This window comes from Molothrus ater, chromosome 12 (assembly GCF_012460135.2).
Source record: "Molothrus ater isolate BHLD 08-10-18 breed brown headed cowbird chromosome 12, BPBGC_Mater_1.1, whole genome shotgun sequence".
NCBI lineage: Eukaryota > Metazoa > Chordata > Aves > Passeriformes > Icteridae > Molothrus > Molothrus ater.
In genome coordinates, this window is record NC_050489.2 from 6,928,969 (window position 1) to 6,955,564 (window position 26,596).

At 47.3% G+C, this 26,596-nt stretch overlaps 1 protein-coding gene and 1 long non-coding RNA gene across 7 annotated transcripts; one reads left to right on the forward strand and one right to left on the reverse strand.

The window, feature by feature from the left end:
* Window positions 1-262: 262 nt before the first annotated feature.
* LOC118691217 (uncharacterized) lies at window positions 263-3,804 on the reverse strand. 2 transcript variants are annotated; one of them, XR_004980980.2, is made up of 3 exons: window positions 1,271-3,804; window positions 999-1,104; window positions 263-661 (listed from the first exon to the last, which is right to left on the reverse strand). It is a non-coding gene; the product is annotated as an uncharacterized LOC118691217 (long non-coding RNA). The 2 variants fall into 2 exon arrangements; XR_008508583.1 differs by having other exon boundaries at window positions 999-3,804.
* C12H19orf12 (chromosome 12 C19orf12 homolog) lies at window positions 3,568-12,460 on the forward strand. Of its 5 annotated transcripts, none has more exons than XM_036390335.2 (4): window positions 3,568-3,851; window positions 5,817-5,950; window positions 10,118-10,349; window positions 11,398-12,460. In XM_036390335.2, the coding sequence occupies exons 3-4, from the start codon at window positions 10,190-10,192 to the stop codon at window positions 11,658-11,660; spliced, it is 423 nt and encodes a 140-aa protein (XP_036246228.1). In that variant the 5' UTR covers window positions 3,568-3,851; window positions 5,817-5,950; window positions 10,118-10,189; the 3' UTR covers window positions 11,661-12,460. The 5 variants fall into 5 exon arrangements, with proteins under 5 accessions (XP_036246228.1, XP_036246225.1, XP_036246224.1 ...); XM_036390332.2 differs by having other exon boundaries at window positions 3,580-3,851; window positions 10,173-10,349; XM_036390331.2 differs by having other exon boundaries at window positions 3,580-3,851; window positions 5,843-5,950; window positions 10,173-10,349.
* The last annotated feature ends 14,136 nt before the right edge of the window (window positions 12,461-26,596 follow it).

A 26,596-nucleotide genomic window follows, 5' to 3' on the forward strand; every position in this document is an offset into this window, starting at 1 on the left:
GTCATTTTGGGTTCTGCTGCATGTTAGGAAGCCCTTGACAGAAATCTGCCAGGAGGCTCTTCAAACCAGAATGCCAGTGCACCACTGCTGTGGTTGATTTCTGATGCCTGCTTTTGACACATAATGAGGATTCTTGGGGGTAAAAGGGTGGCTTTTATCTTGATTTTTAAAAGCATGGAGATCCTAGTAACCTGAAGAGGAAAAAGATATAAAACATCCTGATACAGGAAATGAAAGAGTGAATCAATGCTGATAAAAGGGATGGGGGAAGAGCAATGACATCTAGTATTTATTAAGAGCCCAGCTCACTGCAGTGAATAGGGAATCACAGAATGGGTCAGGTTGGAAGGGAACACAGTGGCCCAACTCCCTGCTCCAGCAGGGCCATCCCAGAGCACATGGCCCGGGATTGTGTCCAGGATTGTTGTGGAATGTCCCCAGTGAGGGACACCCCCCACCCTCCGTGGGCAGCCTGTTCAGTGCTTGGTCACTGCACAGGGAAGTTCTTCCTCATCAGTTCCTGTTTCTCTTTTTCCATTGCTGAGAGCCTGGTCCGTGCTCTGACACCTCCCTTCGGACACTGACAGGGATGAGGTCACTTCTCTGGACTGAGCAGGCCCGATTCCCTCAGCCTTTCTTCCTAAGAGAGATGTTCCAGTCCCTAAATAGACAGAGAATACAGTGAGATTATTGACAGGATCGGATGTGCAGCAGGACTGCCTTGAGCTGCTTTCACTCCACCAGCTCCCAGAATTAAAGCACACGGAGCAAAGCTGTCCCTGCGTGTGCTCAGGAGGCCCTTCCCGAGGGGCAGGCGCGGAGCTGCGGCTTCCCCGGATCCGTGAGAGGAGCTGCGGGCTCCGCCGAGCTGCGGCTGCCGCCAGATGGAGCCGCCGGGCAGCGGGACCCGGGCGCGGAAAAGCGAACCAGCGCCGGGATCCTGCCCGAGCCCAGCGAGTGAGAGCTGGGCTGACACACGGGCATGGCTGAGTGCTCACCCAGGGGAGGAACAGGCTGACTCCATCAGATCCTGGCTGGGAACCGCGGACACAATCGTATCTTAACCCAGAGCATGCAAGAACCAGACTCCCATTAACCAGATGCCTGTAAAGAACCAGATTCCCGTTAACCAGATTCCCTCCAAGAACCAGATTCCCATTAGTCAGATTCCCTTAAAGAACCAGATTCCCTCAAATAATCAGATTGCAGGGTCCCAGTTGCTGGCAGCTTTAGTTCTGGAGAAATCCAGCAAAGTTTGCAAATTTCTCACCTGGCACTCCACTGTCTACAGGGCAGGTAGCTGCAAACAGAGGCCATTTTCCATGGGAAAAAGAAGTAATTTCTTCAGGGTCTGGGTATCAGCACAGATGTGGTGTTTGGGGCTCTAAGGACGTGCAAGGTCCTACGTGCTGGCAGCTTTAGTTTTGGAGAAATCCAGCAAAGAAATTGGAGAAATCCAAGCAAATTTCTCACTTGGCACCACACGGTCTGCCAGTGCAAGTGGCTGCAAACAGAGGCAATTTTCCATGGGAAAAAGAAGTCATTTCCCCAGGGCTAACCAGATTCCTGCTAACCAGATTCCCATAAAGAACCAGATTCCTGTAAGGACCAGATTCTCGCTGAGTCAGCGATTGCATAAGGCTGTACTGCAATTGCAGCAGTATAAGATATATACTACACAGTTATCTTACATCTTGATTTTAGTAATTTCCACCATACTAAAAACCAGACCCAGTAAATACCCACTGATGTAGCCCTAATAACCCGTGTGTATTTTTACCTGGAGTAGTAAGGTAATGATTCAGTTTGGCATAGTGATAAAAATTCCCTCCTTTGAGGGTTGGCAGACTTCATTGCTTTTAATTTTGCCCCTTGGAAAAGCTGCTTGCAGCTGGATTTTGGGGTGTAACTTTTTAAAATGTACATGGCATTTAGGTTCTTTGCTCATTTTAGGAATTACATTTGTGTTTTACATCCAAATCATAAAAATCAAGAGCATCAGTAGACCTGTAACATTTTGAGTTGTTACACAGAGAGTTATTTTATGTGATCATATAAAGCATGGGGAGGTTAAGAAGTCCCCAGTGCAGCTGTAAGAAAGGGACAAAAATTGTGAGTTATATTTCTCCTTCATTTTCTCATCCTGCATTTTTGATTTCTGAATAAGGAACTGACGGGAGATGGTTTATCTTAAATCAGAAATGAAATCATAATGAAGGCTTAGTTTACAAAGCCAAAAACCTCTGTTATTAAACCATTCTTGAGGAAATGGCAGCATTTTTAACATTTGGCAGTAACTTTTCCAAGACTGTACTGGTATTAGCAGCCAGTGTGATATTTCAGGAGCCATATGTGACACAGCTGTTTTAATGCTCATTTGATTGCTCCTGGTGCTCTATCAGACTAGCACACTGCATTTTACTGAGCTGGTGGCTGAGACAAACCTGGATGACAAGCATGCAAAAATATTCTGAGATTAAATTCTCAGAGTAGGGCCAGGCACCATTCTGTGGCAGGCAGCCCCTTTCCTCCTTTATCCCAGCTCAGATGGGACTGGGATGTTGTGTTCCACAAGCATGTTCCTACAATCATAGCATCATAGAATGGTTTGGCTTAGAAGGAGACCTTGAGGAACATCTTGCTCCACCCCCCTGCCAGGGCAGGGACACCTTCCACACTCCCAGACTGCTCCAACCCCATCCAGGCTGGCCTTGGACACTTCCAGGATGGGGCAACCACAATGCCTGTCCTCCCCTATTCCAATGCCTCACCACAATCCAACAATTTTTCCTAATGAAAGCAATGAGAAGGTGTCTTTACAAACAAACTGTGGGCCTGCTGGTAGATTAAGCCAGATACTTACAGGTGAAAGAAGCAATGAGGGGAACCAAAAATTCCAGAATTCCACTAATTGACACAGACTGCTTCTCACCCAAGGCTGTGCTAAATTCCTGGACTTACAGAAAGAGCAGGATACACATTAGAAGAGGTTCTGTATTAGGTGATTTGGGAAGTCTGTACCTCTCAAGTACTTCAGCCAGTGGGGACAGAGAGGGGGAAATGCAGTGGGGAAATCAGGATAAAAAGGAGGCTACATCCTCTAGCAATTTCAGAGACCCCATGGGAAATGCCTCGTGGCCTCTCCCTTTATTCAAAAAAAGCTACAGAGCTTTACTTACTTTTACTTACTCCTCTGTCTCCTTTTTGGACATAAGTCTTTAGCACCATGAATTAATTTCCTGGCACTAATCTATAATCTAAACCGACTCTCCGTCAATGTGAACCTATTCCCCCTTGTCCTGTCACTTCATGCTCTATCAAACAGCCTTGCCGCATCTTTCCTCCAGGTTCCCTTCAGACACTGGAAGGCCGCAGTGCGGTCACCCCAAAGCTCCTCTTCCCCAGGCTGAACAACCCCAGCTCTCCCAGCCTTCCCTCACTTTGACCGCCCTGCTGCCTGCTCCGGGCCCGGCACAGCGTGCGGTGCCCCGCACACAGCCCGTGTCCGGCCGGGCCGTTCCGGGCCGTGCTCCCAGCCGGGGGCGGCACTCGGCGGCGGAGCAGGCGGGGAGGGCCCGAGGCCGCGGCGGAGAGCGCGGGCCCCGCCACCCAGGCGCTCCGCGGCCGGCAGAGCTGAGGGCAGAGCGGGCGCTCCGCGGCCGGCAGAGCTGAGGGCAGGGCCGGAGCCCGCGCTCCGCGGCCGGCAGAGCTGAGGGCAGAGCGGGCGCTCCGCGGCCGCAGAGCTGAGGGCGGGCCGGGCCGGGCCGGGCCGGGCGCGCCGCGGGGCCCCTCCTCCGGCGCCACCGCTGTTTCGTACCCGGCCGGCGGAGAGCCGGGCGCTGCCGGCGCAGGTAGGCGGGGGAGAGAGGGGCGGAGGGAGAGAAGGAAGGAAGGAATGGTGTGGTGTGGCGTGGCGGAGCGCGGCGCTGGCGCTGTCCGTGAGGGCCCCGTGCCCGGCAGCGCTATCGGCCCGCGGGGTTCGCGGGTGCGGCCGCCGGGGCCGCGCTGCCCGGAGCGGGAGCGCCGGGGGAGCCGCCCCAGTGCCTGCGGCCGGGCCCGGAGCTCGACCTGGACTTGGACCTGGGGCCGTGGTTCGGTGCGGCGCTGATGCCCCTAAAGACCTTCAGGCCGCACTGAAATCCCCTTGCGCTGCACGGAATCCCCGAGTCATTATGGTGGGAAGGGAGCTCTGAGATCACCCTGCCCAAGCAGGGCCACCCCGAGCAGGTGACACAGAAACGCGTCTAGGTGGGTTTTCAATGAACATCTCGTTCCTCATTTCTCCAAGTCACATTGCAGCTGGAGCAATGTTTCAGCAGCAGTAAACCTGAAATTGACAGGAAAATAAATAAAGAAATAGCTATAGTGTAATTAAATTTCGGCTATTTCAAAGGATTTATAATTACATTTTCTGCTCAGCCTATTTTAGTCATAACATTTTTAATAAATTTTAAAGCATTCAGAACATGTCGATTAATTTTAATGAGATGAAGTTCTGTGTTTTTGCAATGAGTCAGGGAAAACATCTTTAATTTTCAGGTTTAGTTCAGATTTTGAAGATATCACTGCTGTGTGCTATGCTAAGTACCTCTACAGTGGAACAGCTCTGTTACTTGTGTTTCTGAGTGTCAGCTCTTTCCTCTTTCTTAACTGAAAGTCACATTATTGGCTTCAGTATCAGCTAGCTGATGAAAGCAACCTGTAACTTTTTTGAATACAGCCTTCAAAATGGAGAAACTGACTAGGAAATGTGGGGAAAGAATCACTCTTAGTTTATTAATTAGAAGGACAATGAATGAGGTCTATAAAAATTCAAGGGCAAAAGGAGTTATGGCCATTCTTTCACAGATGCTTTGTAATTTAGCAGACCAGGTAAGCTGGGTATCCTAAGTGCCTAGAGAGGTTAGGTGCCAAATTTCCTTTTATCTCAGGGGAATGAGATCATTCCCACTGAATATTTAGCTGCATTTTTAGGCATCTAAGAACCTTGTAAAATCAGCTTCTAGGTCCCTACAAGTAGTTTGCTCATCTAATGAGTGAATTTGTTACCTCTTGTGTTAAATAAACCTATTAAGTGCTTTGATTATATTACATGCTTTGATAAATACACAGAAGAAAAGCAATGCTCTTAAGGCCTCAGTACTTACAGAACTATATTAAAATCCTCTTTTGTGCATTTCAGTTGAATTCAGGTTGTCTAGCAAATACAAGAGTTTTTTACCATCTCCTCATATAATTGAAACTGAAAGAACTCTGAGTAAATATATAGTCAGTAACATATTATTACAGTAAATATTTGTAGATATAGTGAATCCTTATGGTTGGGAAAGAAGAGCACCAAATGCTGAGGTGAGAATGGCAGTAAGCATATTTTAACTGTTTTGCCACCAAGCAGGAATAAACCCTTTCTTAGCAAAATAAATGAAAATTGTAAATGCAGAGCAGGTTCAAAACTGGTAGGTTTACTGGCTGCTCATGACAGTCAGTCATGATTTATATCAGACAGGCCCCCTGCTTTGCAGGTTCCCAGTGCTAGACCAGGCTGTAAAGGTGTGATTTTCAGACAGTGATGGTTTAGGAGCCAGGTGTTGCTCGTGCTCACAGGATGTGTAGGCACCAGTGATGAGAGAGTCCTCCTTTGCAGATGGACTCAGTATCTTGAGTCCTGTCTGTCCACCAGCTGTTACTGAGATTATTGATGGACTTCTGGCCTGTTCAGTCAATCAGGTGATGTTGTCCTGCACCCTGTTGTTTGTGAAGTTGTGTTCCTTAGTCTGTCTCAGTGTCTGAGTACCTTGTGTTTGGATTTTCTCCAGTGCTGTTCTCATATTTCTTAAAAAAGGTTGCAGTTCATAGAGAGCTGTTGCTGTACAGTTGAGAGAGAAGAAATTGTAACCTCATATTCTTGTTCATCACCATCTGGTGTCCACCATGATACGGACAGGCACAGGTAAGAACACTTATCTCTGTATCTTCCCAGTGGGTTTGGACTGTGCTGTGTGGGTGGGGTTTTGTGCTGTGTACGTGGCAGAGATGTTCCCTCAGTTCCCTCCATGAGAAGCTGCAAGGAGCAGTGGGGGCAGCTCCATGGTGGGGCAGGCTGCTGGGTGCTGCTGGGAATGTCTGCTGTGTGGGCATTGGGGAACAGGCTCATTTTTCTCTCAGGGGGATAGTGAGTGCAGGGCTAGAAGGGCTTTTGCTTGTCTGAAGTCGTCATTTGGTGAAGGGGGAAGTAGGCTGATGAGATGGGAATGTTAGCCTGGGAACAGCTGAAATGAGGTTCACACCACTGAGTTTACTGGGAACCCTCTTCAATTCCTTTGTATTAGCAGGACTTTCAGTGAGTTGGGGATGATGTTGTTTCAATTCTTTCTATGGCATTTTTCTTCTTAAGAAAACCTGCTGGCTGTAGGCTCAAAGTTGAGATGTTGGAACATGATCTCTTTGGATAGGGAGAGCAGGAGCATTACTCACTTTGTTCTCCTGTCCTTGGGCTGAAAGTAGTGAGCAAGGGAGCATCAACTGAAGTACAGAATCTAAAACTGGGGATGAGTATTTGGGGACCACAAAGACACAAGGAAAGCAGCCATCAAACTGCAGCAGAACAAAAACGTTGCACAACAGAGCTTGGTTTCTCAGCAACTTCATGTTCTGTAACTCTTGGGTTTGTTTTTTTCTTCAGGTGCTGAGGATTCTCAGTACCACGTGAAGTCAGTAGGAGCTGTGGGGACTTAGCACCTTTGAAAGCTGCACACAGTTTTATGGATGTTGACATTTCTATCCCTTCATTAGACCAGATCCAGTTTTTACAATCTTGGTGTTTCCTAATGTCTGGGTGAATTCAGTAGGGAACAATTGGTTGCTAGAAACAAATTGCACATTAAGTCACTTGTCAGTTACACCATCAGAGTTTGTAAATGTTTTTGGCTATCATGTGATTGTACCTCTAACACACAAAGTTTACAGCTCTTTCTGTGCTGTTCTGGGGTAGGATCCTTGCTCCTTTGTAGCACCACTGGCATTCTGCAACATGCCTATCTTCCTCTTCTGCTTGGTTGTGATTCTGATCAGTAGGTTGATGTCAGATGCAACTTTGTGCTCCACATTCTTGCAGGTGGCTTCTCACAGACATCATCACCACTGTGTGAGGTGTTAGAGGTTTGGAGCTGCAGAGCTTTATAAGCCTTTTGTTTGATTTCCTGAGCGAGCTGGCTGGCTGCTGACAGTTATTGAAATTGGTTTTTTGGTAGGGGCTGCTTATCCTAATAGCAGTTAAACACTTTTGTGGTGCCTCTGTGATGCAACTTGTTAGTGTATTGTCAAAATATCCTTTAATGGCCTGGGGTGTGTGGTGGAATAAATATGTGCTCACTGAAAATTGCCTGATTGATCATCTTGATTCTTAATTGAATTCATAATTCTGTGTGCCAAATGTAGGAAACTGGGTTTACTTTACATGTTAGGACATGGTTTATGTTTCAGTGGCTCCCACTAGTGCTCTGTATGTACAGTTTAAAAAAAGGCCAACCTTGCATGTGCTGTGCCTCAGGTACTGTGTTCACTAATGTTCTCTGCTGCACTTCAATTATAGTAAATATGACAAGAGATCATAGAAATACCTGTAAGTGTTTAGAGAAAATGAGTGCTCCTTGTGAAGTCTTTGAGAATTTTGAGTGTAATGCTCACATCCAGATTTAAGCTGGACCCATTCTGCTGTGCCAAGAACCCTGTTCAGTCAAGCCAAAAGAGCCCAAATAAATGTTAATTTTGCGAGTGCAAATTTCCTTTGGGAGAGTTGTGATGGGAGTGAAATGATCAGTAATTTAGTATGAAAAAACTAGTTTCAGTTTCTGGAGTCCCAGCAAGTTTCTGTTTTATATTGAGGGTGGTTGATGAGTTCCAAATTTGCCTTGCTACAAATTTGTACACCACCAGGCAGCAGTGTGATGACCACGTACTTTATGGCCTGGCTATTTTTTAACTTTAGGTCAACTGCTCTTTAAGGTAGTTATTAAGGAGTGTTTTGTTTATCCAGAGAAAGCAAAGGTAGCTGGTCACCTTTGCCATGTCACTGTGAGGACACCTTGCAGTATTGGCCCTGTGGAGGATGGCAGTGCAGGTGACTTTGGGCAGCCAGCTTCAACCCAGTGCTGCAACCTGGTGCTTCAGCTGTGGGCATGTCTGCTCACAAAGCATCATTGCACATCTGGCACAACTGGATTGCTTTAGGAAATTGTAGCACTTCCTCAGTTTGAGGGGGCAAAGCTGATTATCTTACCATCAGGGAGAGCCCTGGGTTGTCAGCTCTCCAAGGTGTGTTGTCCCACCTGTGCTGCAGAGCCTTCATCCTGGAGGGCTTTGTGTGAGACATGGACTGAATTTAGCCCAGAGAGGAGATGCAAATTGTTTTCAGCACTTTGGGTTAGTCTGGGACGTGGCACAGAGGTGAAGCACAAGCACAAATCAGTGTCTGAGAGGAGGGAGTGAATCCTGCAGCATTTCAGCCTGCTGGGGACTGCTGTGAATGGCACTCTGAGTGGAAAGCAGCTCACCTTTGGTTAGAAAGGTGAAAACAAACACTTAATTGTCTCTCTTTCCAGGCCTGGCAATGGCAGCTGTAACAGTAGTATATTTTGGGGGCTTTTCCCCACTGCTCTAGGCAGAGCAGCCATTTGTTCATGATTTGGAGCTTGAGCCCTATGGAATGAGATAATCTGTGACTCTGGGAGCAGAGTGTGTGGCTCTGCTGTCCCTGACCAGCACACTCTGCCACTCTGAGCCCCTGCTGGGTCAGCAGCCTGCCAAGAACCCAAAAGCAGCAGTGGTGAAATGATGAACTTGGATGTTTCCTTGAGACTGGCACAAAGATGAATGAAGTAGTGAGAGAAATCAACTACTTGATGAATTTCCTGCTGTGCCTCTTTGCAACTATGGAGCATATGTGGTCCCTTCCCAAAAGACAGACCTTCCTTGAGGGTCAGCAGTGCTTGGATCCTGCAGTGCCATGGATGATTTGCAGTCAGCCATTTTAGTGCAGAAGAAAGCTTTCTCTGTTGCGGTAGTTATTTTTTAATATGAAAAATAATATGATACCACTGCACATTAACTTTGCACTGAGGAGATGTGTTCAGGAAAGACTCTGAAACAGCTTGGCCTGGGCTGAGAAAGTATTGCACACACACTGGGATAAGAGGTTTTCTAGGCTCTGAAAGAACCCCAAATGTTCATCAGTTCTATATTGCTGACATTACATGTACAATGAGAAATCTGCAGCTTGTGTAGATGTGCTTTTATTTTTAATCCCATTGAATACTTCTTGGTTTGTTTTTAATTATCCCTGGAAGCCCTTTCCTCAGCTGGTGTGCAGAGTGGGAAGAATTTATGTAGTGAGCAGCAGCAGCAGCAAGTGACTGAGGTGGAGAAGTTTTGAGCTCAGAGTGCTTGTTCTCAGGGACAGGTCTCTGTTCCTTGCTGAGGACATGGGACAGCATTTCACAAGCTGGGGTCCTGTGTCTCTGCTTGCTCCTTTGTGAGACTCTGCTGGCATCTGTGCTCTGAGTCCTGACTGCCTTATCCATCCAGCCCTACCTTTCTGCTGGCCTGGCTCCAGAGCAGCTGAGCACTAAATGTCCCAGTACCAGGTCTCTCCTCCAGCACTTCTCAGGCACTTCTTGGTTTCAACAGACAGCCTCCTGCCTTCAGAAATCAGCATGCAAGTGTTTAAACATGTAACCAAACAGGCAGAATAACTGATACGTGAAAATAATCGACAGATTTGTGGTAAAAATTAGGACAATGTGAAGATACCTGGCAGATTAGTCAGTTATAATCTGCTAGTTGTGGTAGAGTGAAGCTCTGTCTTTTTCCCAGAGCTATGTGTGATGCTGCACACACATGGGAATTCTCTGGCCAACAGCAATGTACTGAAGAATTTGATTCTGTAGAATCTCTCAATTTGTTATAAACACATTTTTTTTCTGGTCTAACGTGAGATCTCATTGGCATTTTCAGTAACCTTCAGCACATGCTGCACGGGGTGGTTTTCTGGGAATCAAAAGAGAAAGCAGTTAGTATTTCCTGTGTTTGTCTTTGACCACTAGGCTTATCTTCCCCCCAGGTTCATTTAGCACTCAGCTGCAGTGACCAAAAGACAACACAAACATCTCTTGCAGGATTTGGGGACGCCGGGATGCCGCTGCGTGTTGATGATGTGATGGCGCTGCTCAGCCACGTTGCCAAGGTGAAGGGCATGAAAGCTGCTGTTGCCAATTCTGGCCGGGGAGCCATGCTCACAGGGGCATCTGCCTTTGTGGGGGGCATGCTGGGAGGCCCTCCTGGAATTGCTGTAGGTGAGTGTGCTTTTGTTAGGAACAAGAGGGTGGTTAAATCTTAGACATCAATGCTTCTAGTGGCTTTTGCATTAAGTGCCCCTAAATCAGTTATTGATGTTCTCATAAAACTCCCTTGAAGATGAATTCAGCCATCAGAGGCTTTCAAGTATTTCTGTGCTATCATGGGGAAAAATTGCTAACTGAGTTAAAGCTGCAAACTGCATCCCTATGAGTGCCTAGATGACTTTTTAGGAGCGGTCTCTGGGGGTGGCAGTTTTGGTGGCAGGGTCAGTTCTGCCACCTCTCCATTAGGAGGGTTCTCTCTCTCTCTCTGTCCTTCCTGCCTTCATTCCATCTGTCCATCCATCCCAGGCCGTGTGTGCTCCAGGCAGTGCTGTCCTGTGGATTGCTGTGCTGCACTCACACTGCTGCTGGAGGGGAGCCCTGCAGGGTTGCTGGGCTGCTTTCTCAGCAGCCACAGGCACATCAGCTGGAGATGATCCATCCCTCTGCTGTTATCCTGGTAGCCTGGGACCTTCCACTTAGCCCAGCATGTCTTGTCCACATGGTAGATGAGAGGCTGGATGTGTCTGATGGGCTTGGTCTCTGAGCATCTGCAGGGGTGGGTTTCAGGTGTGTTGGACACTGCAGTGTGTGACTCTTAAAGGACTGAAAGCTCTGACTACTCTGGGAGTATCTAGTAAGAGACTATGACACTGCTGGGGCAGTTGTTGGTCTGGTGTTTTCCTTGGGCAAGGTTTTACTGTGCAGTAGAGCTTACCCTAGGAGAGTGTCCCAGGGACTGTTTTGGTTCTGGTTTCTAAGCTTGAAGCTATCAGTGTTGATTGTATAAAGGGTTTCTTTATGGTTGCTGTGGATGTAGAGAGCTTTTAAAATCCTTTTTGATGCTTTGAAAACTGTATAAACCTGGTTAAAGCAGACACAGATAACAACTCTATCTTGATTTGTAATCACAATGGGAACATTGTTGGTGAAGGCTGAGGAGGGAATTCCAGGCTTTCACATCATTAACTGAAAAAGACTGATGATTCACTGTGTTTACCAGGAGGAGCACTGGGTGGATTGCTTGGATGGATGACTTCTGGACAGTTCAAGTCAGTCCCTCAGGTTTTAATGGAATTGCCTGCTGCTGAGAAGCAGAAGCTCTGTGCTGAAGCCATGGCTGTTGTCAAGAACTTGGACTGGACTGATGCTGCTCAGCTGATTGCTCTTGTAATGTCAAATTCTGCTCTTACAGAAAAGGTATTAGGAGTGCTGACCACGTACCTCACCAATGAGTTAAAAGCACAACTAACATATGGAGAATAATCCTCTCCAGAGCAGGATTTTTATGCTGGAATGCATTTTATTCCCATAGTTGTGAATCTTCAACAATTGCTAGTTATCAGTACTTATTATAAATATATGCTGATCTAAGTTTGGGATGTTAGGTTTTGGTGTTTGGAGGTTTTTAAATTTTTATCATTATTGTAATAATTTTTGATTTGTGTGGATTTGTAAGGATAGTATTAGATTACTGCATTATCCTGACACAGACTTGCTATGAAATTTTGGATTGCTCTACACTAGGACTAATTCAAATTGCTGAAGGGAATCATGCTGCTCTTAGGCTAATGTGTCACTTGTGAAAATTTTCAAAGTCATTTTTTTTTATTTATGAGACTTAATTCTATTTGTTTAAGTGCTTTAATTTTTTTCCCTGTGAATGACAGGTAAGGTGCCAAAGTAGCTGGGGCACTTTGAAGAATTTTACCCGTTGTTTGTTTCAGCCCTGCAAAGGAAAGTTTTATAAGGGAGTACATTACTGTGAACTCAAAAGATTCAATCTGTACTTTGTCATTTTTTATTGTAATTCTTGAGTTATCTTTTTATGTAAGAGGGGAAGCAAATTCTTAAACAAGATTTCAAGTAACAGGAAAACAATCTGTGAACACTTTCAATTCAGTTTTCACCAGGCTCCTGTGCCCTGGAATGGGAGGGTGGGACATTAAAAGTGGGGAGCTGAATCTGCCAGTTGTATATGAGTCCCAGGTTGTCCTTTGAGCATTGGTTTCTGGACTGAGTCTGTACAGCTTGTCCTCTGTTTTCATTAAAATCTTAATAAGAAACCTCCTAGTGATGTGTGTGTTGCTTTAAGTGACAGGAACACATTAGGAGCTCAGGCAGGCCTGCAGTGGGCAGCCAGCAGTGCTGCTGGGCTGGGCTGATGTGCCAGCTGCATTGTTACTGTAAGCACCAAGTGCTGTGGGTGCTGAGTGTGCCAGCCAGTTGCTCACATTGGGTTTCAAGGCACTCACAAGGCAAGTTTGTAGGCAGGGAAATGTTCAGGTGTGCCTTCTTCTTCTGTAAAGACACAATTGAAACTGTTCTGCCAAGTTCATTTTTTTGCCTAAAATAAAGATCTAGCGCTGTGTGTGTGTGATGAGGTTTTTATAAGTTAAGGTTTAAACAGTGAAGCTTTAAACTCAAAGCTGCTGTTGTATGTATTTGATTAATTTACTTGTGCAGGTACCATTTCCCTTTGATAAATTCACTGCCATGCAGGGCAGTTATTGTTCTCAGCATTTGATAAGACTTTTTCAGTGATATGAGAAGGATGTGAAAAAGAATGGTAAGTGGGCACTCCTAACCTTGTCAGAGTTTCATAATGCCACGCCTGAAATCAGTGGGGTTTCAGTTTCATTGGCAGATTACACACACTGCAACTTTTAAAAGATTTTACAAACTATATCCATTTAAAAATACTATTTTTTATGAATCCAGTTACTTTTATTTGCAATTTTCTGGTTATTTCACAAATTAAATTTGGTCTTTTGAAAATAACACACTGCTAGCAGTGGCAGATGATTGAATGATCCAGTGAGATGGAGTTGGCATCCTATGCTCAGCTGTTCAAACCCAGAATGAACAGAGCTGACAATTGATTGTGAAGCAGGCCATAGGAAAAATGGGGGTCTGAGTTCATCTCTAATAGTATTTAGAATTTAAACAGACCTTTACAAATTTTAGTGGTTTAAGACATCAATATCATGACCCTCATTTTACAGGGATTCATAAATTTGGGCCCCAGTGTAGGTAGTGATTTTGTTTTTATCACTTGTATCAGTGTAATAGACATGGATGGAGTTTAGATCATTTTACTCTGGTCCTCTGCTCTCCTGTGATACTCTTGAGAGTATTCTTTGCAATGCTTTCTAATATACCCTTAGAAATTGTAAACCAATTAGAACCACACTCTTAGCCTTCACTGTGGTATGAAAGAGGCATGTGTTAGATGGATGCCAACAGAACTCAGGCCCCAGTAGTTCAGAGTTCTGTACAGAGCAGTCCTAGCTCATGTCAAACCCCACTGCTGCTCAGCTCCTCAGAAGCTTTATGCCACAGAGGAGCATGCTCTTAGTCATTACAGTAAATTTAACTTCTAGAGGTTTTCAGATGACTGAAGTAGAAACAGAAGAAAGGAATTTAATTCTGTTTGTTCTCTGTATCTTTATTTAACAGCTTGTTCTCTGTATCTTTATTTAACAGATGCTCTTGGAGCTCCTTGGAAGGTGGCAGGTTTTCAAAGTGGTAGCAGTCAGTTTGCAGACTGGTCTGAAACACATTCCACTGCTGGCAATGGAAGAACAGAAATGAGCTCAGTGCTCATCTCATGTGAGTTTGGATTTGAGAGAATGAGTAAATGACCACTCCTGTTGGACACCCTGATATTTAATTATTGAGGGAAAATGAGCATGGCAGCCACAAAGATTTTGTTGTTTGTGAAATTTCAGTGGTTTCTAACAGTTTATATTGCTGAATGCTACAGGAAGAGCCTTGTACCTTTAGTGCTCTGACTGCAGCCCCATTGCCGTCATAGTGAGGTCACCATGATATTGGTCTGTAGCCTTGAGTGGGAATTTGGGCAAGTTAAAAGCATCCTTCAGCAGATTTGATCATCTGAGGGAGCAGAGCAGCTGCACAAGAGTGTTTTAATATCCATCTGTTGCTGCTCTTTGGTAGAGACATGGCTGTCCACCACTGCAGCCCTTGCTGGGGCTGGAAACAGCCACAGGCAGGGGATGGCAGCTTCTGAAATCCATTCCAGCTGCATCATGTCCAGGCTGAGTGTGAGGCACAGCCATTGCCTGGGAAACGAGGCAACACAGTGCCAGCAGCTTTGGGAAGCAGCTGAAAGAGTCACTATGGGTAGATGTACATATTTATATAAAGAAACCATCTGTGATGCTGCTTATTAACCTGGTTTGGTTGTAGATGTGACAGAATCAAGCTAGGTTTTCACTGGCAGATGGTGTATTTTTTAGTTATAAGTTCTTCTTTTTTAATTTGGGGTTTTTTTAAGCTTTCTGATTTCAAACCAGAAAGCAACACAAAGTGTTCTGTTAGCAAGGACAGGGAATATATATGCTTTTTTAAAAGGCAGTCCTACATTCAGATACAGACTAGTAAATGAGATGTGCCATCTAGTGGCAATTAGATTAATTCTTAAACTCAGCCTCTCAAGGCTGCCTCAGTATCTGGATAACACAGTTAGTTAGTTACCTTTTTCTATGGAAAGAAAGGTTGCATTCTTTTTTTGCTCTTGCTCTGTCAAATATCTAGTTTTAGTGAATTTGTATTAGACTAAAAATATCAACCTGGCTACAGCCTAGACTAAAATTTATATGCATTTCCTGCAGAAGTTGGCTCTTTGGTGATTATCATGTGTAAGCTGTGACAGCACAAATATTTACTGCAGCTGCATGTCACATTTAATTATAGTGAGAAAATACAGAATCAGGCAGACGAGGGCAGTTTACTTCTTGATTACTGAGGGACAAGTGGATTTTGTGAGCTGAGCAGCAGCTGGTTTGCAAAGGCAGATTGTCCACAGTGGAACTGGCAGCCAGTGAGGAGTTTGTTACCTGCAGGGCTGCATTTCTTTGTGCCCCACAGAGGAGGGTGGTTCTTGGCTCAGCCTGTTCACATCGTATTTGTCACATCATCTCCCACCTCTTAGGCAGTATGAAAAGTAACAGGGACTGGCATTCTGTGGGCAGGTTTTCCAAGTCAGCCTCTCTCCTTGCAGGGCTGCACACCTGTGTGGTGGTGTTCACAGGGCTCCCAGGATGAGGGAAGAGATGAGAGTCTTGATTCCATGTTTCAGAAGGCTGATTTATTATTTTATGATATATATTGCATTAAAACTACTAAAAGAATAGAAGAAAGAATTTCATCATAAGGCTAGCAAGGAATAGAAAGAATGGAATGATAATAACATCTTGTGACTGACCAGAGAGTCCGAGACAGCTGGACTGTGATTGGCCTTTAATTAGCAACAACCACATGAGACCAGTCAAAGATGCACCTGTTGCATTCCACAGCAGCAGATAATCATTGTTTTTCTGTTCCTCTGAGGCCTCTCAGCTTCTCAGGAGAAAAAATCCTAGCAAAAGGATTTTTCACAAAATATGTCTGTGACACACCCTCACCTGCAGAGGGCTTTGGGCAGAGCATTCCCAGAGGAGCTGCTCCACAGGGCTGCTGCCAGGAGGCTGCTGTGCTGCCCCCATATTGGAATAATTACCAATATCACCAGGTGGGATGTGCCTGAGCTTGTCTGGGCCTTGGTGCTGAACCAAATAGCAGCAACTGTGGTGTTTCACCCCAGAGACACTTTTGGCCAGCTGGGTGTGTGGTGTTTCACCCCACAGACACTTTTGGCTGGCTGGATGCTGCAGCTGGGTGCTTGGAGGCAAGTCCAGGCATGCAGGAGCTCTGGTGGTGGTGAGATGGAGCTTTCCCCTGTAACAGGTTCTGTTCCTCAGGTTTTACCTCTGGTGGAGAAGCTTTAAGGCGATGGTGAAGGAAAGGAGTCAGTTCTGATGGAGGGTTTGGATCCAGAGCTTTATTCTGCCCACAGAACTCCCCAGTCCTGTGGTTGCTGCTCCTTTTAACCCTGTGGAGAGGGGCAGGGAAGGGGTAGGGAGCCACCCAAGTACCAGAGGGGAGATCTCAAGGGACAAAGGACACCTGGATGGCCCAATGCCCCCGAGGGGTAGAGGGCATCCTGTGACTCTGCCAATCACTCAATGCCTCTGGAATGCCAGGACTGACAGACAGTGCTGGGAGGGGTCAGGGAAAGGAGAGGTGACTGTCACACCTGGCAGGGAATTATCAGGGGAGGGATCCGAGGTTCTGTGGTAAACCCTGAAATCACAACACCCCCATGCAGGGCACACACACGTGTGTCCCTGTCCCTCCTGCCCTGGGCTGGGCTCCCCTGGGGCTGCTCTGCCCTGCCTGAGCAGGCTGGGGAGCAGCTCTGTGCCTGAGCACTGTGTGAGGAGGCTGAACATTCTGCTGCAGCAGTGGTTTGCTGATGGGGACACTCACCCAGCTTCCCCATCAGCTGCTGGGGTGTGAGGGGGTGAGAGCAGCCCCCAGCTGGTGGTGGGTGCTGTGTGAGCTGTGTGCCAGTGGGGTGTGATATTCCAGCACATGTCAGTGTTTGATTGTTTCTCAGCACAATCTCAGGTGCTTCCAGCAGGGTGGGGTGTGCTACTCTCTTCTTGCAGGCTGCTGTGCCCTGACAGAGCTCTTGCCCCTCTCATAGGTCACAATTTACAGCTCCTGCCAAATGTGCTCCAGCACATGGGCACAGGTGGGGTGGGATGGCTGCCATCCGCTGCTGCCACTAACACTCATCTCTTTAAGGAGGAAACCAGAGGGCTGGGTGGGCCAGGACAGCTGCTCTTTTGAGGCACAGCTCATGGCATAAAACTATTGAGTCCCAGAGCGTGTGTCCACATTTCTCTCAGATGACACCCCTCCAATGATTGCAGCCCAGTGGAGATGAGCATACTTTTTCTCACTTTGGTTGGTTTGTGGGAAATTAGGGCTACAAAACTCACGGAAAGATTATTGGAAGGGGTTGTAATATTCAAAGTCATTAAGCAATTTAATTTTATACAGCCTAAGCAATTTAATTTTATACAGCCATACTCTCGTGGCATACCTGCTCAGAGGGTCTGGGAGGTTTGCTCATCCACATGGAGGATGAGTCAAATCCTCACTTCATCTTCTGGTTCTTCTTGATTGTCAATGATTAGCTAACTTTTTGGACAAATCTTTTCTTTCCTTTAGGGTATCTTTCATATCCTACTGCTGCTGCCTTCCTGTGAGCCCCTTGGCCTGTTGGGCTGACAGGAGGACTGGTATTTGTGGTTTGCTGAGACTGCTGTGCCTGTCCTGCTGTCAGTGCAGGGTCTTGTTGAGGAGCTGCCTGTGCTGTGTTCTCCCCAGTGTGGGGCCCTCTGGGGCTGGACAGCAGGAGTGAATCCTCCATTTGATGGAATGGCATCCCTCACTATCCAGAGAGGCCTCTCTGTTAATTGTTCTGGTACTTTCACATATACACAGTTCCAATCACTTATTCCAAAATTAATACTCCTGTTAAGAACTGCACATTCATGTGGGATGAGATTTTTTCTGATTTTTCCCTCGCAGAGCAGCAGCAGCTCCAGCAGAGCTCACTGGGGACGCAGGGGCAGGCTGAGGGTTGGATCCTGTGTAGCTGCAGTGGTAGGACCTGCTGAGCTCAGTCTTCATTAGCAGTTTGGCAGTGCTGGTGCAGCCAGAGGATGTAAAAGCAATGCATTTTCCCCCCAACTAAAAGCTCTTACAGAGAAAGCAGTAGCTTAGGCTGTCACTGCTTGATCAGCTATGTATAACTCCAGACTAATTGAGTAGCAGCCTTTCAGCTGGGTTGGAAAGCTTTTAAAAAACCAAAGGCCTTTGCATTGAAGTGAACTAAAGCTATTAGCCCCTAATTAAAACATGAGGTTTCATCTTTACCTTTCTAGAGATCACAGAAATCTATGTATTTTTCAGGCTGTATGCCAGAAATCAAACATTCATCACGTAATTGCAGTAAGTGTGGGCTAATACTTCTCATTAAGTGTGATTTATGAATTCCAGAAGAGCCTACAAGGTAAATATATAAAATTATTCTGAAGTCTGCAAAAACGAAGGTATTAATTTATTTGGATGACTGTTCAGCAGGAAGAATTGAATGTGAACATTACAGCTTTATTCACTCAGTACAGACCCTGCATTTGGACACCTGTACCTTTGCAGTTCCTCCGAGGCACTGCTCATCTTTCACCCCAGCTCTGCCTTCAGCTGGCAGCAGGGAAAGCAGTGTGGCTTTGAGGCAAGCCCATTCTGCTGGGCCTCAGATCTGTCACCTTCTCTGGCTCTTCTGCTTGTTTGCTGGGTGACCTTGAGTAACTTCCCATCTAGATCCTGAATGTGCTTTTTGTTAAACACTTTGTAATCTATCAGTAGGAAATGATGTGTTACAGAAATGTGATAGCACTGTTCTGCAGCTAACCAATCTCTGCTCCTGCAGTCAGGACATGAGCATCAAAGAAGGAATGTAATAAATGTTAGCAGAGTTTCACAGCAATCAGGACAAGGAAGAAACTGCTAAGTTTTGAAATGTAGCTACTTTCTTTGTGGCAGGGGAGTGAAAGATTTACACTGATGTTTGACCTTAACTAATTAGCCCCTGTACAGGAGTGTCTAGTAGGATGCAAATGTTTTGTGTTCCTTATTCCCTGCTCAGCCTCAGTAGGCAGGAGCGAATTAGGGTGAAATTAAATCTGTCCTGTGCTCTGACATGCTGCTTTGGAGTAGAGCACACTCAGATTACTTTGTATATGTAATCTGAGGACAGAATGAAGGGTTTGTTATTTCGGGATCAGTCAGTGAGATATGATGAATAATCTTGGTAATTTTGGTTCATTCTACAAAGCTTTGAAGCTTTTATTTTTGCCTGGCCCTGCTGCAGCTCCTTGAGCAGCTCCTTGTGCTGAAATCTTAAGGCAAAATAATTGGAGAATCAGAATCAGCTCCTGAGCATTTACAGAGACCTGAGTGTTGGCAGTGGGAGAGACCATGGAGCCAGTGCAGGTGTGTGTTTAGCCTCACCTGTACCTCCCCAGGTGCTGGCAGTCCCTCACAGCTGGAGGAGATCTGCCTCTCTTTATGAAGTGAGTAAAGCCTGTCCTGGGTGTAGGTAAACTCATTCTTCTGATATTGGTGTAGATTCCCAAAATTAGTTTTTGTTCTCACCCAGCTAACTGTCCAATGGATGTTTCCTCTCCATTTCTGCCCTCTCCCTGGCAGACAATTCTGCTCGATACTGATGGAAATTTTCTGCAAGAAAGGAGCCCAGGGCAGCTCTGATTTTTGACTGCTGTCTGCATTTACCCAAACCTCTCTGGCTCTACAAATCCTCCTCTTTGGGGAAAAAAATGAGAGGGCCATCTCACTTTTCTACCTTGCTCTTCCAGGTAAATTTTAAGCCCTACATAACCAGTTTTTCAAAATCCTAGGTTAAAAACTTGCTCCCTTTTAGAGCAGTGAAGGATACAAAAGACACAGAAGCTGAATGTAATATTCAGGCTTGAGAGAGACGAGGTGCAAGAACAAATGCTTGGTTACTCAACAAAGCAGGGGATAGGGCAAAATGGTCCAGAAAATAGCAGATTGAAGCAGAATCCTTGCTGAAGTATCAACAGGAATCAGCTGCCTGCTCTGTGCCTGTCTGTGAGCCACAGTTCCTGCAGCAGACTTTGACCAAACTGCAGTTTATTAATGGCTTCTGCAGGAACAAAGTCAGTAATAAAAGGCTAACTAGGGTGCTGGTGAGGAAGGCTCCTGGATCTGATTTTGCTGGCTTCCATAAAAGGGGCTGGCATGCTTTTTCCCAGCCATTCTCTCCAGGAATCTGTGTATAAAAACATTTGTTCCACAACCACAGCGAACAGCCTGGCAGCCGCCTGCATGCTTGAGGCTTTCTGCTGTCTGAAGTTTAATTCTGCAGGAGCCTGTGCTGATGCTGAGTCTAATCCTAATTTCAGACTTCCATGTCCTCAACCCGGCCCCGTGGGACTGGGGCTGCTGGCAATGGCAGCAGCACATCCCTGGAGAGTACGGGGTGAGGATCAGCCTTCACACCGTGCCAATAATGATAAGTGCCAGTGAGGATAATAAGGAGCACTCTTGTAGTGCTTTGCATCTTCCAAGTGCTCTGCTCTTGCTAACTAATTAAGCTGCCTTGTGACAAAGGTGTGTGTTTGTGTTGTGCCTCAAGTATCTGTGCTGTATTGTTATGCAATAGACCGAAATTGGATGGTGTCTGCAGATAGCACTCAGGAAATCAATTAACCAACTACTGGCTGCGCACACCCCATCAACAGAGCCAGCTTCAGAGCTGCCCCACGTCCTGTCCTCTGGTTAGTCTTGGCTTGTCTTTGGGAACCTCGGATATTCATGGAAAGCTGCACGTGCCAAGTGTTTGACGATGTGGTTGCAGTGTTTTGCAGCAGCTCCATTTCCAGCCACACCATCTCCCGACCTGCCCAGAGGATGCAGTCCCAGTGCTCCTGAGTTAAACCCAGGCACTGCTGAGCTTAGCTCAAGAGCCCAGCTCTGTGCTGCAGCTGCTGTGTTCTAAGAACAGGATTGTCCTGGTGTGGAGTGTCACAAAGGAAAACAAGGTCACGCTGTGCTGTGCTGCCATGGGGAGGAAGAGAGGGGATGCTCTGCTTTATCTGCAAGATTTCAAAACCTTACTGGGCAGCAAAGGCACCTTCCACAGCACCCCAGTGCCTGCCAGGAGGTGCAGACATTGCCACGAGCCTGCAGTCAGCAGAACCCTGCTGTTGGTAAGTGCCATCAGGAGGGTAACCCTGACCACACAGTGCTGACCTGATTTCTCTCAGGAAGGGGCTTGAGGTCAGTGGACAGATTTCTGACAGTGCTCAGCAGTGAGTCAGAAGGCAACAAGAAAGGTAGGACAGATGGGAAAGGAAACCAAGAAGTAAGTGTAGTTAGGTCACTGAACAAACGCAGGTAGCTGCCATATCTTGGATAGTCTGTGCAGCCTGCTTGGAATGCTGGTGTTTGTCCTTTGGGAGCCACAGAGGGCATGGCAGGGCTGGGAGGGATACAGAGAAGGATAACTCTGTATGGGAGGGCACCTGTGTAAAGAGATGGGCTGGTTTAAACTGTTCCACCTGGAAAAGGCACTAATGGGGGGAGATTTTGTCACAGCTGTGACTGACACAGCTGAACTGGAGAACAATACTGTGCTGTAGCAGGCAGGGTGCACCCCCTGAACTGGCAGAGGTGAGGGAAGTGCTTGTTCACACAGTGGGACAGGGAATTGTGGAGCTCATTGGCACAGGATGCTCCAAGTGCCAAAACAAAAATGTGTTCAGCAAGTGATTAGGCAGATTGAGAGTGAGGACTGGTCACACCAGCCAGTGCCTCCACAAGTTTCTCAGCAGGCTGACAGGAGACTAAAGCAGCAGAAGTATTGCTCTGTAGGTGCCTCTTCAATGCTGTCCCTCATGATTTTGGGATAGGTGAACTCTGGCTCTGGGTTAGTCAGACTGCTCTGATGTTCTCCCAATTCCTGCAGTGCTGTGCCAACACACGTGCTGCTGTGAGTAAAACACAACGTAGGGACTGCCAAAGCAATCACACTCTGAAAAAAGTGTGCCATTTTCTGTGTTGTACAAAAGGGGTTTCCTGTGCTAGGGAAGACCTGCCCATTTGCCTTTGTGTCTTTTATTCTGCTCAGGAGTGGAGCCTTCCTCTCTCACTGCTTTCCCATGTACAAAGAAGTGATTAAGCAGAGGACCTGACCTCTCCAGGTCCATCAGTTGCAATCAGTTACTTCGTGACCTCAATATTGCAACATCAACCTGAAATTAAATCAAATGCCTTTATTAATTGCACTATAGAGGAAATGTCTTCAAGCTACCAGAACCAACCAGGGGAATTTTAAAGAGGGAAATCTTTATTCACACCCTTTCAAAGTGGAAGTTATATTAAGATATGATCATGCTATTGCTTTGTTTTGCAGAATCTCTGTTTATATATATATATATATATAATTTCTATTTCTATATATTAAACAAGCTCCTTCTCTTCCCCTGTCTTGCTGTCACTACTAAACGTACAGCCAGGAACTCTCCAGCTCACAGAGGTGTCTGTTGTGCAGGGCTGGTACAGCTGGGAGGGAGGCCCTGCTTGCTGCAGCCTTGTCCCAGTGTAGCTGGATGAGCTGGCCCCAGGAAAATCCAGCCTCCAGAGGCAAATTCTGGTGGGGAGGATGAGCAGGAGAAAGTTCCAGTGCTCTGAGTGGGAGGCAGAGCTGGCCAGGAGGTGCTGAGCCCCTAGAGAGCTGTTAAAGCCACATCTGTTCTGGAGCAGCCTGTCACAGTCTGTGTCCAGGGTGCTTGGGCAATGCCAGCTTCCAGCACAGGACTCTGACCCCACTTCCCAAGGGGAGCAGCATTTCTGCCCAGATGGTTCTCCTGAAGGGTCAGGGTGCTGAAATGGGGGGAAGCTCTGTGGAGCTCTGACTTGTAAGGTCTCAACCAACAAACACATCCTTTTGGATCCCTGCTGTGCCACAGCCATGGCTGGGCTTTGGCTGTTGGGTGTCCCTGAGGAGAGGGAGGCTGCAGCTGGTGGGAGGGGTGCTTGCTTGCTGCTGCTCCAGAGGGCTGTCCTCGGGCTCCAGGCTGTGCTGAAAGAGCTGCTCCTGCTCCAGGGCTACACCAGCTGCATTCCAGGTCCTGTTTTTCTGGAGCTAACAGCTCTCCAAATGTGGTATTACAGGGAGCAGCAGCAGGACTGTTAAGTCCTGAAGCAGCCAAGTGTGACAGTCTCCATTTGTCACTGTCCCCAGCTGAACAGCTCTCTGCCAGTGGATTCTGCAGAGCCTCTCATCATTAGAGCTGTTTCCTTGCACACAGATGGCTGCAGTGTGACATCCCCAGTGCCTGTGGGACCAGCACAGCCAGAGGGGCTTGCTCAGCCTGCAGGGGCTGTGTCTGCCTCCAGCCTGGCGCTGTGAGTGAACAAATGCAGCCTCACACGCTGCAGGATGGATGTGCTGACACCAGGCACCTCTGCTGAGGTCTGGGGAGAGGCAATGCCCTGTCTGAGCCCCAGCAGGAAGCTGTGCTGCAGAGGGACCCTTGCAGCAGGGTCAGTGCACAGCAGCACTGCTGCCTCTGCTCCCCTGCACACAGCTGTGCTTGGCAGTGTGTCAGGAGAGCAGCTGGATGCTGCCCAGCCAGAGGAGCCAGCCCTGCAGTGCTGGCAGCTCCCAGGAGCTGGGCAGGGCAGGCTGCTGGCACTGGGGAGCAGGGCTGCTCCCAGGCTGTGCATGTGAGACACTTCTGGACTGTGAACAGCACCTGCCTCTCAGGAGCTGCTCAAACAGGAACCAGGTGTGCTCAAGGACATTTTGGGCAGGATCTAGAGATTCAGGTCAGTTTGTCTGGAACTTGCTGCTGAGCACTCATCAAGTCAGAGGCTCTGACACAAGCCAGGAAGCTGTGACCTGGGTGCTGGTGGCTGTGGGTTGTGGGTTGGTTCTGACTCTCACCCTGCTATTGGAGCTGTTTGAGCCATCTGAGGATGCCTGTGAGGGGCACTCCTGAAAGCACTCAGGAAATCCTTTCTATATTAAGCCACTAAGGCTCTCATTTTACTTTATGTAATACCTCTTCCTTTAAAAAACATGTGAATTTTTTTCTTGTTGCTGTTAGAGGGGAAGAGACCTGCCTGGCCTTGAGTTAATGCTTTTTCCTTCTCAAATCCATTTTTTTCCATAGGCTGTCACCAAAACACATTGTGTTTATGATTTTAAAAGAGGAGAGGTTGGCCTTGCTGCCTGGGGCAGCCTGGGCAGCAGGATCACAGGGAGCAGGGTGGCTGCCAGCAGCAGATGCTCTGCCCCAGGTGTGTGCAACAGAAGGTGCTGCACGATGGAGCTTTGCTGAAGTAAAACCCTTTCTCTAGCTGCCCTCCTCCTGTTTCTCTCCCCTCCCTACAGGAACAGACTGGGAGGTTGTGTTGCTCACCCTGGGCAGTGAACCTCAAGGTTTACAGAAAACCTGCTCCTTGCTTCTTTGCATTTCTGGCCCTCACTGGAAGTGAAGTCAAATGCCAGCTTTGGTGTTTCTGGGAGTTCACCAGCCCTTCACAGCACCTCCTCTCCTGCACCTGCAGCACAGGACCCGAGCAGTGGCTGTTTGGAGGTTTTATGAAGCAGGTCACAGGCAGGAGGCTCCTCCCAAACACCTGCATGGCCCTGGGGTTGTTGTGCCTGTGAGAGGTACCATAAAGCAGAGCTGGCTGGGTACTGCCCTGCAGTGCTGTACCCCTGGTGTGCAGCCTGTGCTCCTGTCCTGGGGCCCTGGACACCATCTCCAGCACACAGGCCTTGGGCAAGGGTTTCGTGCAGCTGTTTTGTGTCCACCATAGATGGGACAGCAGTGCAACATCTCCTTCCTGCCAGCACCATCCTAAAGGTCCATGGCCTGCAGCAGAAAGGGTGAGAAACAGAAGCCTGTGCTTTTCATTGGAGACACCACTTTACAGCTCAGGAGCAGCTGGGACCGTGTGTCCTCCTCAGTTCCTCCTCCTAATCAAAAACCCAGGCAGAGTGAGGAACATGAGAAACTGCCTTGCAGCAGCAGTGAGTTGGAAGAGGCTGTGAGCTGTGGCAGAGCCAGAAATCCAGCTTGGATAGAAACTGAGTGTTTGAGTAACTGGGAGCAAGGCTTGGAGCAGCTGGCTCACTTCTCCCTCCTGAGTGCTCGTGAATGCTGAGTCAGCGTGTGCTGGGAGCTGGGGTGTGCCTGAGCTGTGCCTTGGGACAGCAGAACACACAGCTTTCCTGGAACCTTTCTGATCCTTTCAGTTTATTTGCAGAGCAAAGCTCCCCATTACCTTCTCTTAAGCTTTCATGACTGGCTGCTGCACCAGTGCCATCCTCTTCCTCCCCTGGAACCAACTCTGGAGAGCAGAAGAGCATGGTATGCAATGGGGACACCCTCACCCAGCTGTGCCCTTTGGGCTGTGGCACCTTCAGGCAGGGGTTAAACAAGGAACCTCTTCTGGCACATGACCCCACAGCTGATGTCTGGGAGCCCTTCAGGAGGAGCCTGTGACCCCACAAACCCTCCAGCCTGCAGATGTTCCCCAAGGTGAGCACTGCTGCTCTTCCTGACCACGTGGGGCTGCAAACTGGAATGGATCTCTGCTAAGGGCTTTATTTAGCTAAAATAGAGAGAGCACAAGCTGTCAGGAAATGCCCTATTAATGCACTGGAGATAGAATCAGGCTGGAAAACTCCAGGCTGGACTGTAACAGCACACAGCCTGTGATTTAAAATCCATGTGTTCTGCAGGCCAGAAGCCAGGAGCCCCAGGCTCTAATCCCAGTGCTGAGTTCCACAACAGAACTTCAGGAAGTGGGGGAGAGGCTTTGTTTAAATTTCCCCATGTTTTCTTGGCCAGGATCCTTTTACCATAGACATTAAAAGTTTAAGAATTGCTTGGTTTCTTGGGGCTTGCAGTTGGTAGAGATGTGTCCATTTCCCCAGAAGCCATCAGCAGCATGCACCAGAAAAAGGGGCTGGGTTGTTTTTGGTGGTTTGTTCTGATTTTTTTTCCCCTGCTGTGACTAAGAAAAGCTTTTGCTCACCAAGAAGGCATTCTTTAGAGGAGTGCCTGTCCCTCATTAGAGCATAAAAGCAGTTCATAGGTCTTTTGGGGCTGGCAGTAGTAAGACCTTGGAACACACTAAGCAAGCTGATCTCTAACTGAACTAAGGATTAGGTTTCAAACTGCACTACATTTCTGATTGGATGCAGACTCAGCAGCTGGGCTATTTTTGGCTCGTGAACCACTCTAATGGCTGTTTATTTTTAAGGTCATTTTCTGTTTGCATAGCATGTACACCCTTCTGGTGGGTGGGAGGCATTGTAAAAACAATCACTGCTGTGCAGAGTTAGGAACTAAGTCTGGAGAGGGATGGAAAAAACAGAACTCAGTGTACTTACTGCTTTAAAGCCCAAAAACATCTGCTTAGGTCATAAGGTTTGCTGGCCCACTCTGAGCTGTGTCCCCACCGGAAAAAGACTGTTCCAGTTAATACAGACTACTGCAGGGATTGCAGGAGACTTGGGGAAAGCCTGTCAGACAACAACAGGGTATAAACAGAAAGGAAGCATCAGATTTGATACCCTTACCTTCAAGGAGTAAATAGAAACCAGAGCAGTCTCCTCACAGCTAAGGAGTGTGCTGGGCTGGCCAGGCCTGGATCCCAGCTCTTGTTAAGACCCTTGTTCAATAATAACATCTTTATTGTCCTCTTTTCCTGGCTCC

Bases quoted from the DNA above. Each gene is read 5' to 3' on its own strand.
- C12H19orf12 (XM_036390332.2), top strand. The intron at 10,350-11,397 runs GTGAGTGTGCTT...TGTGTTTACCAG, and splicing joins CCCTCCTGGAATTGCTGTAG to GAGGAGCACTGGGTGGATTG.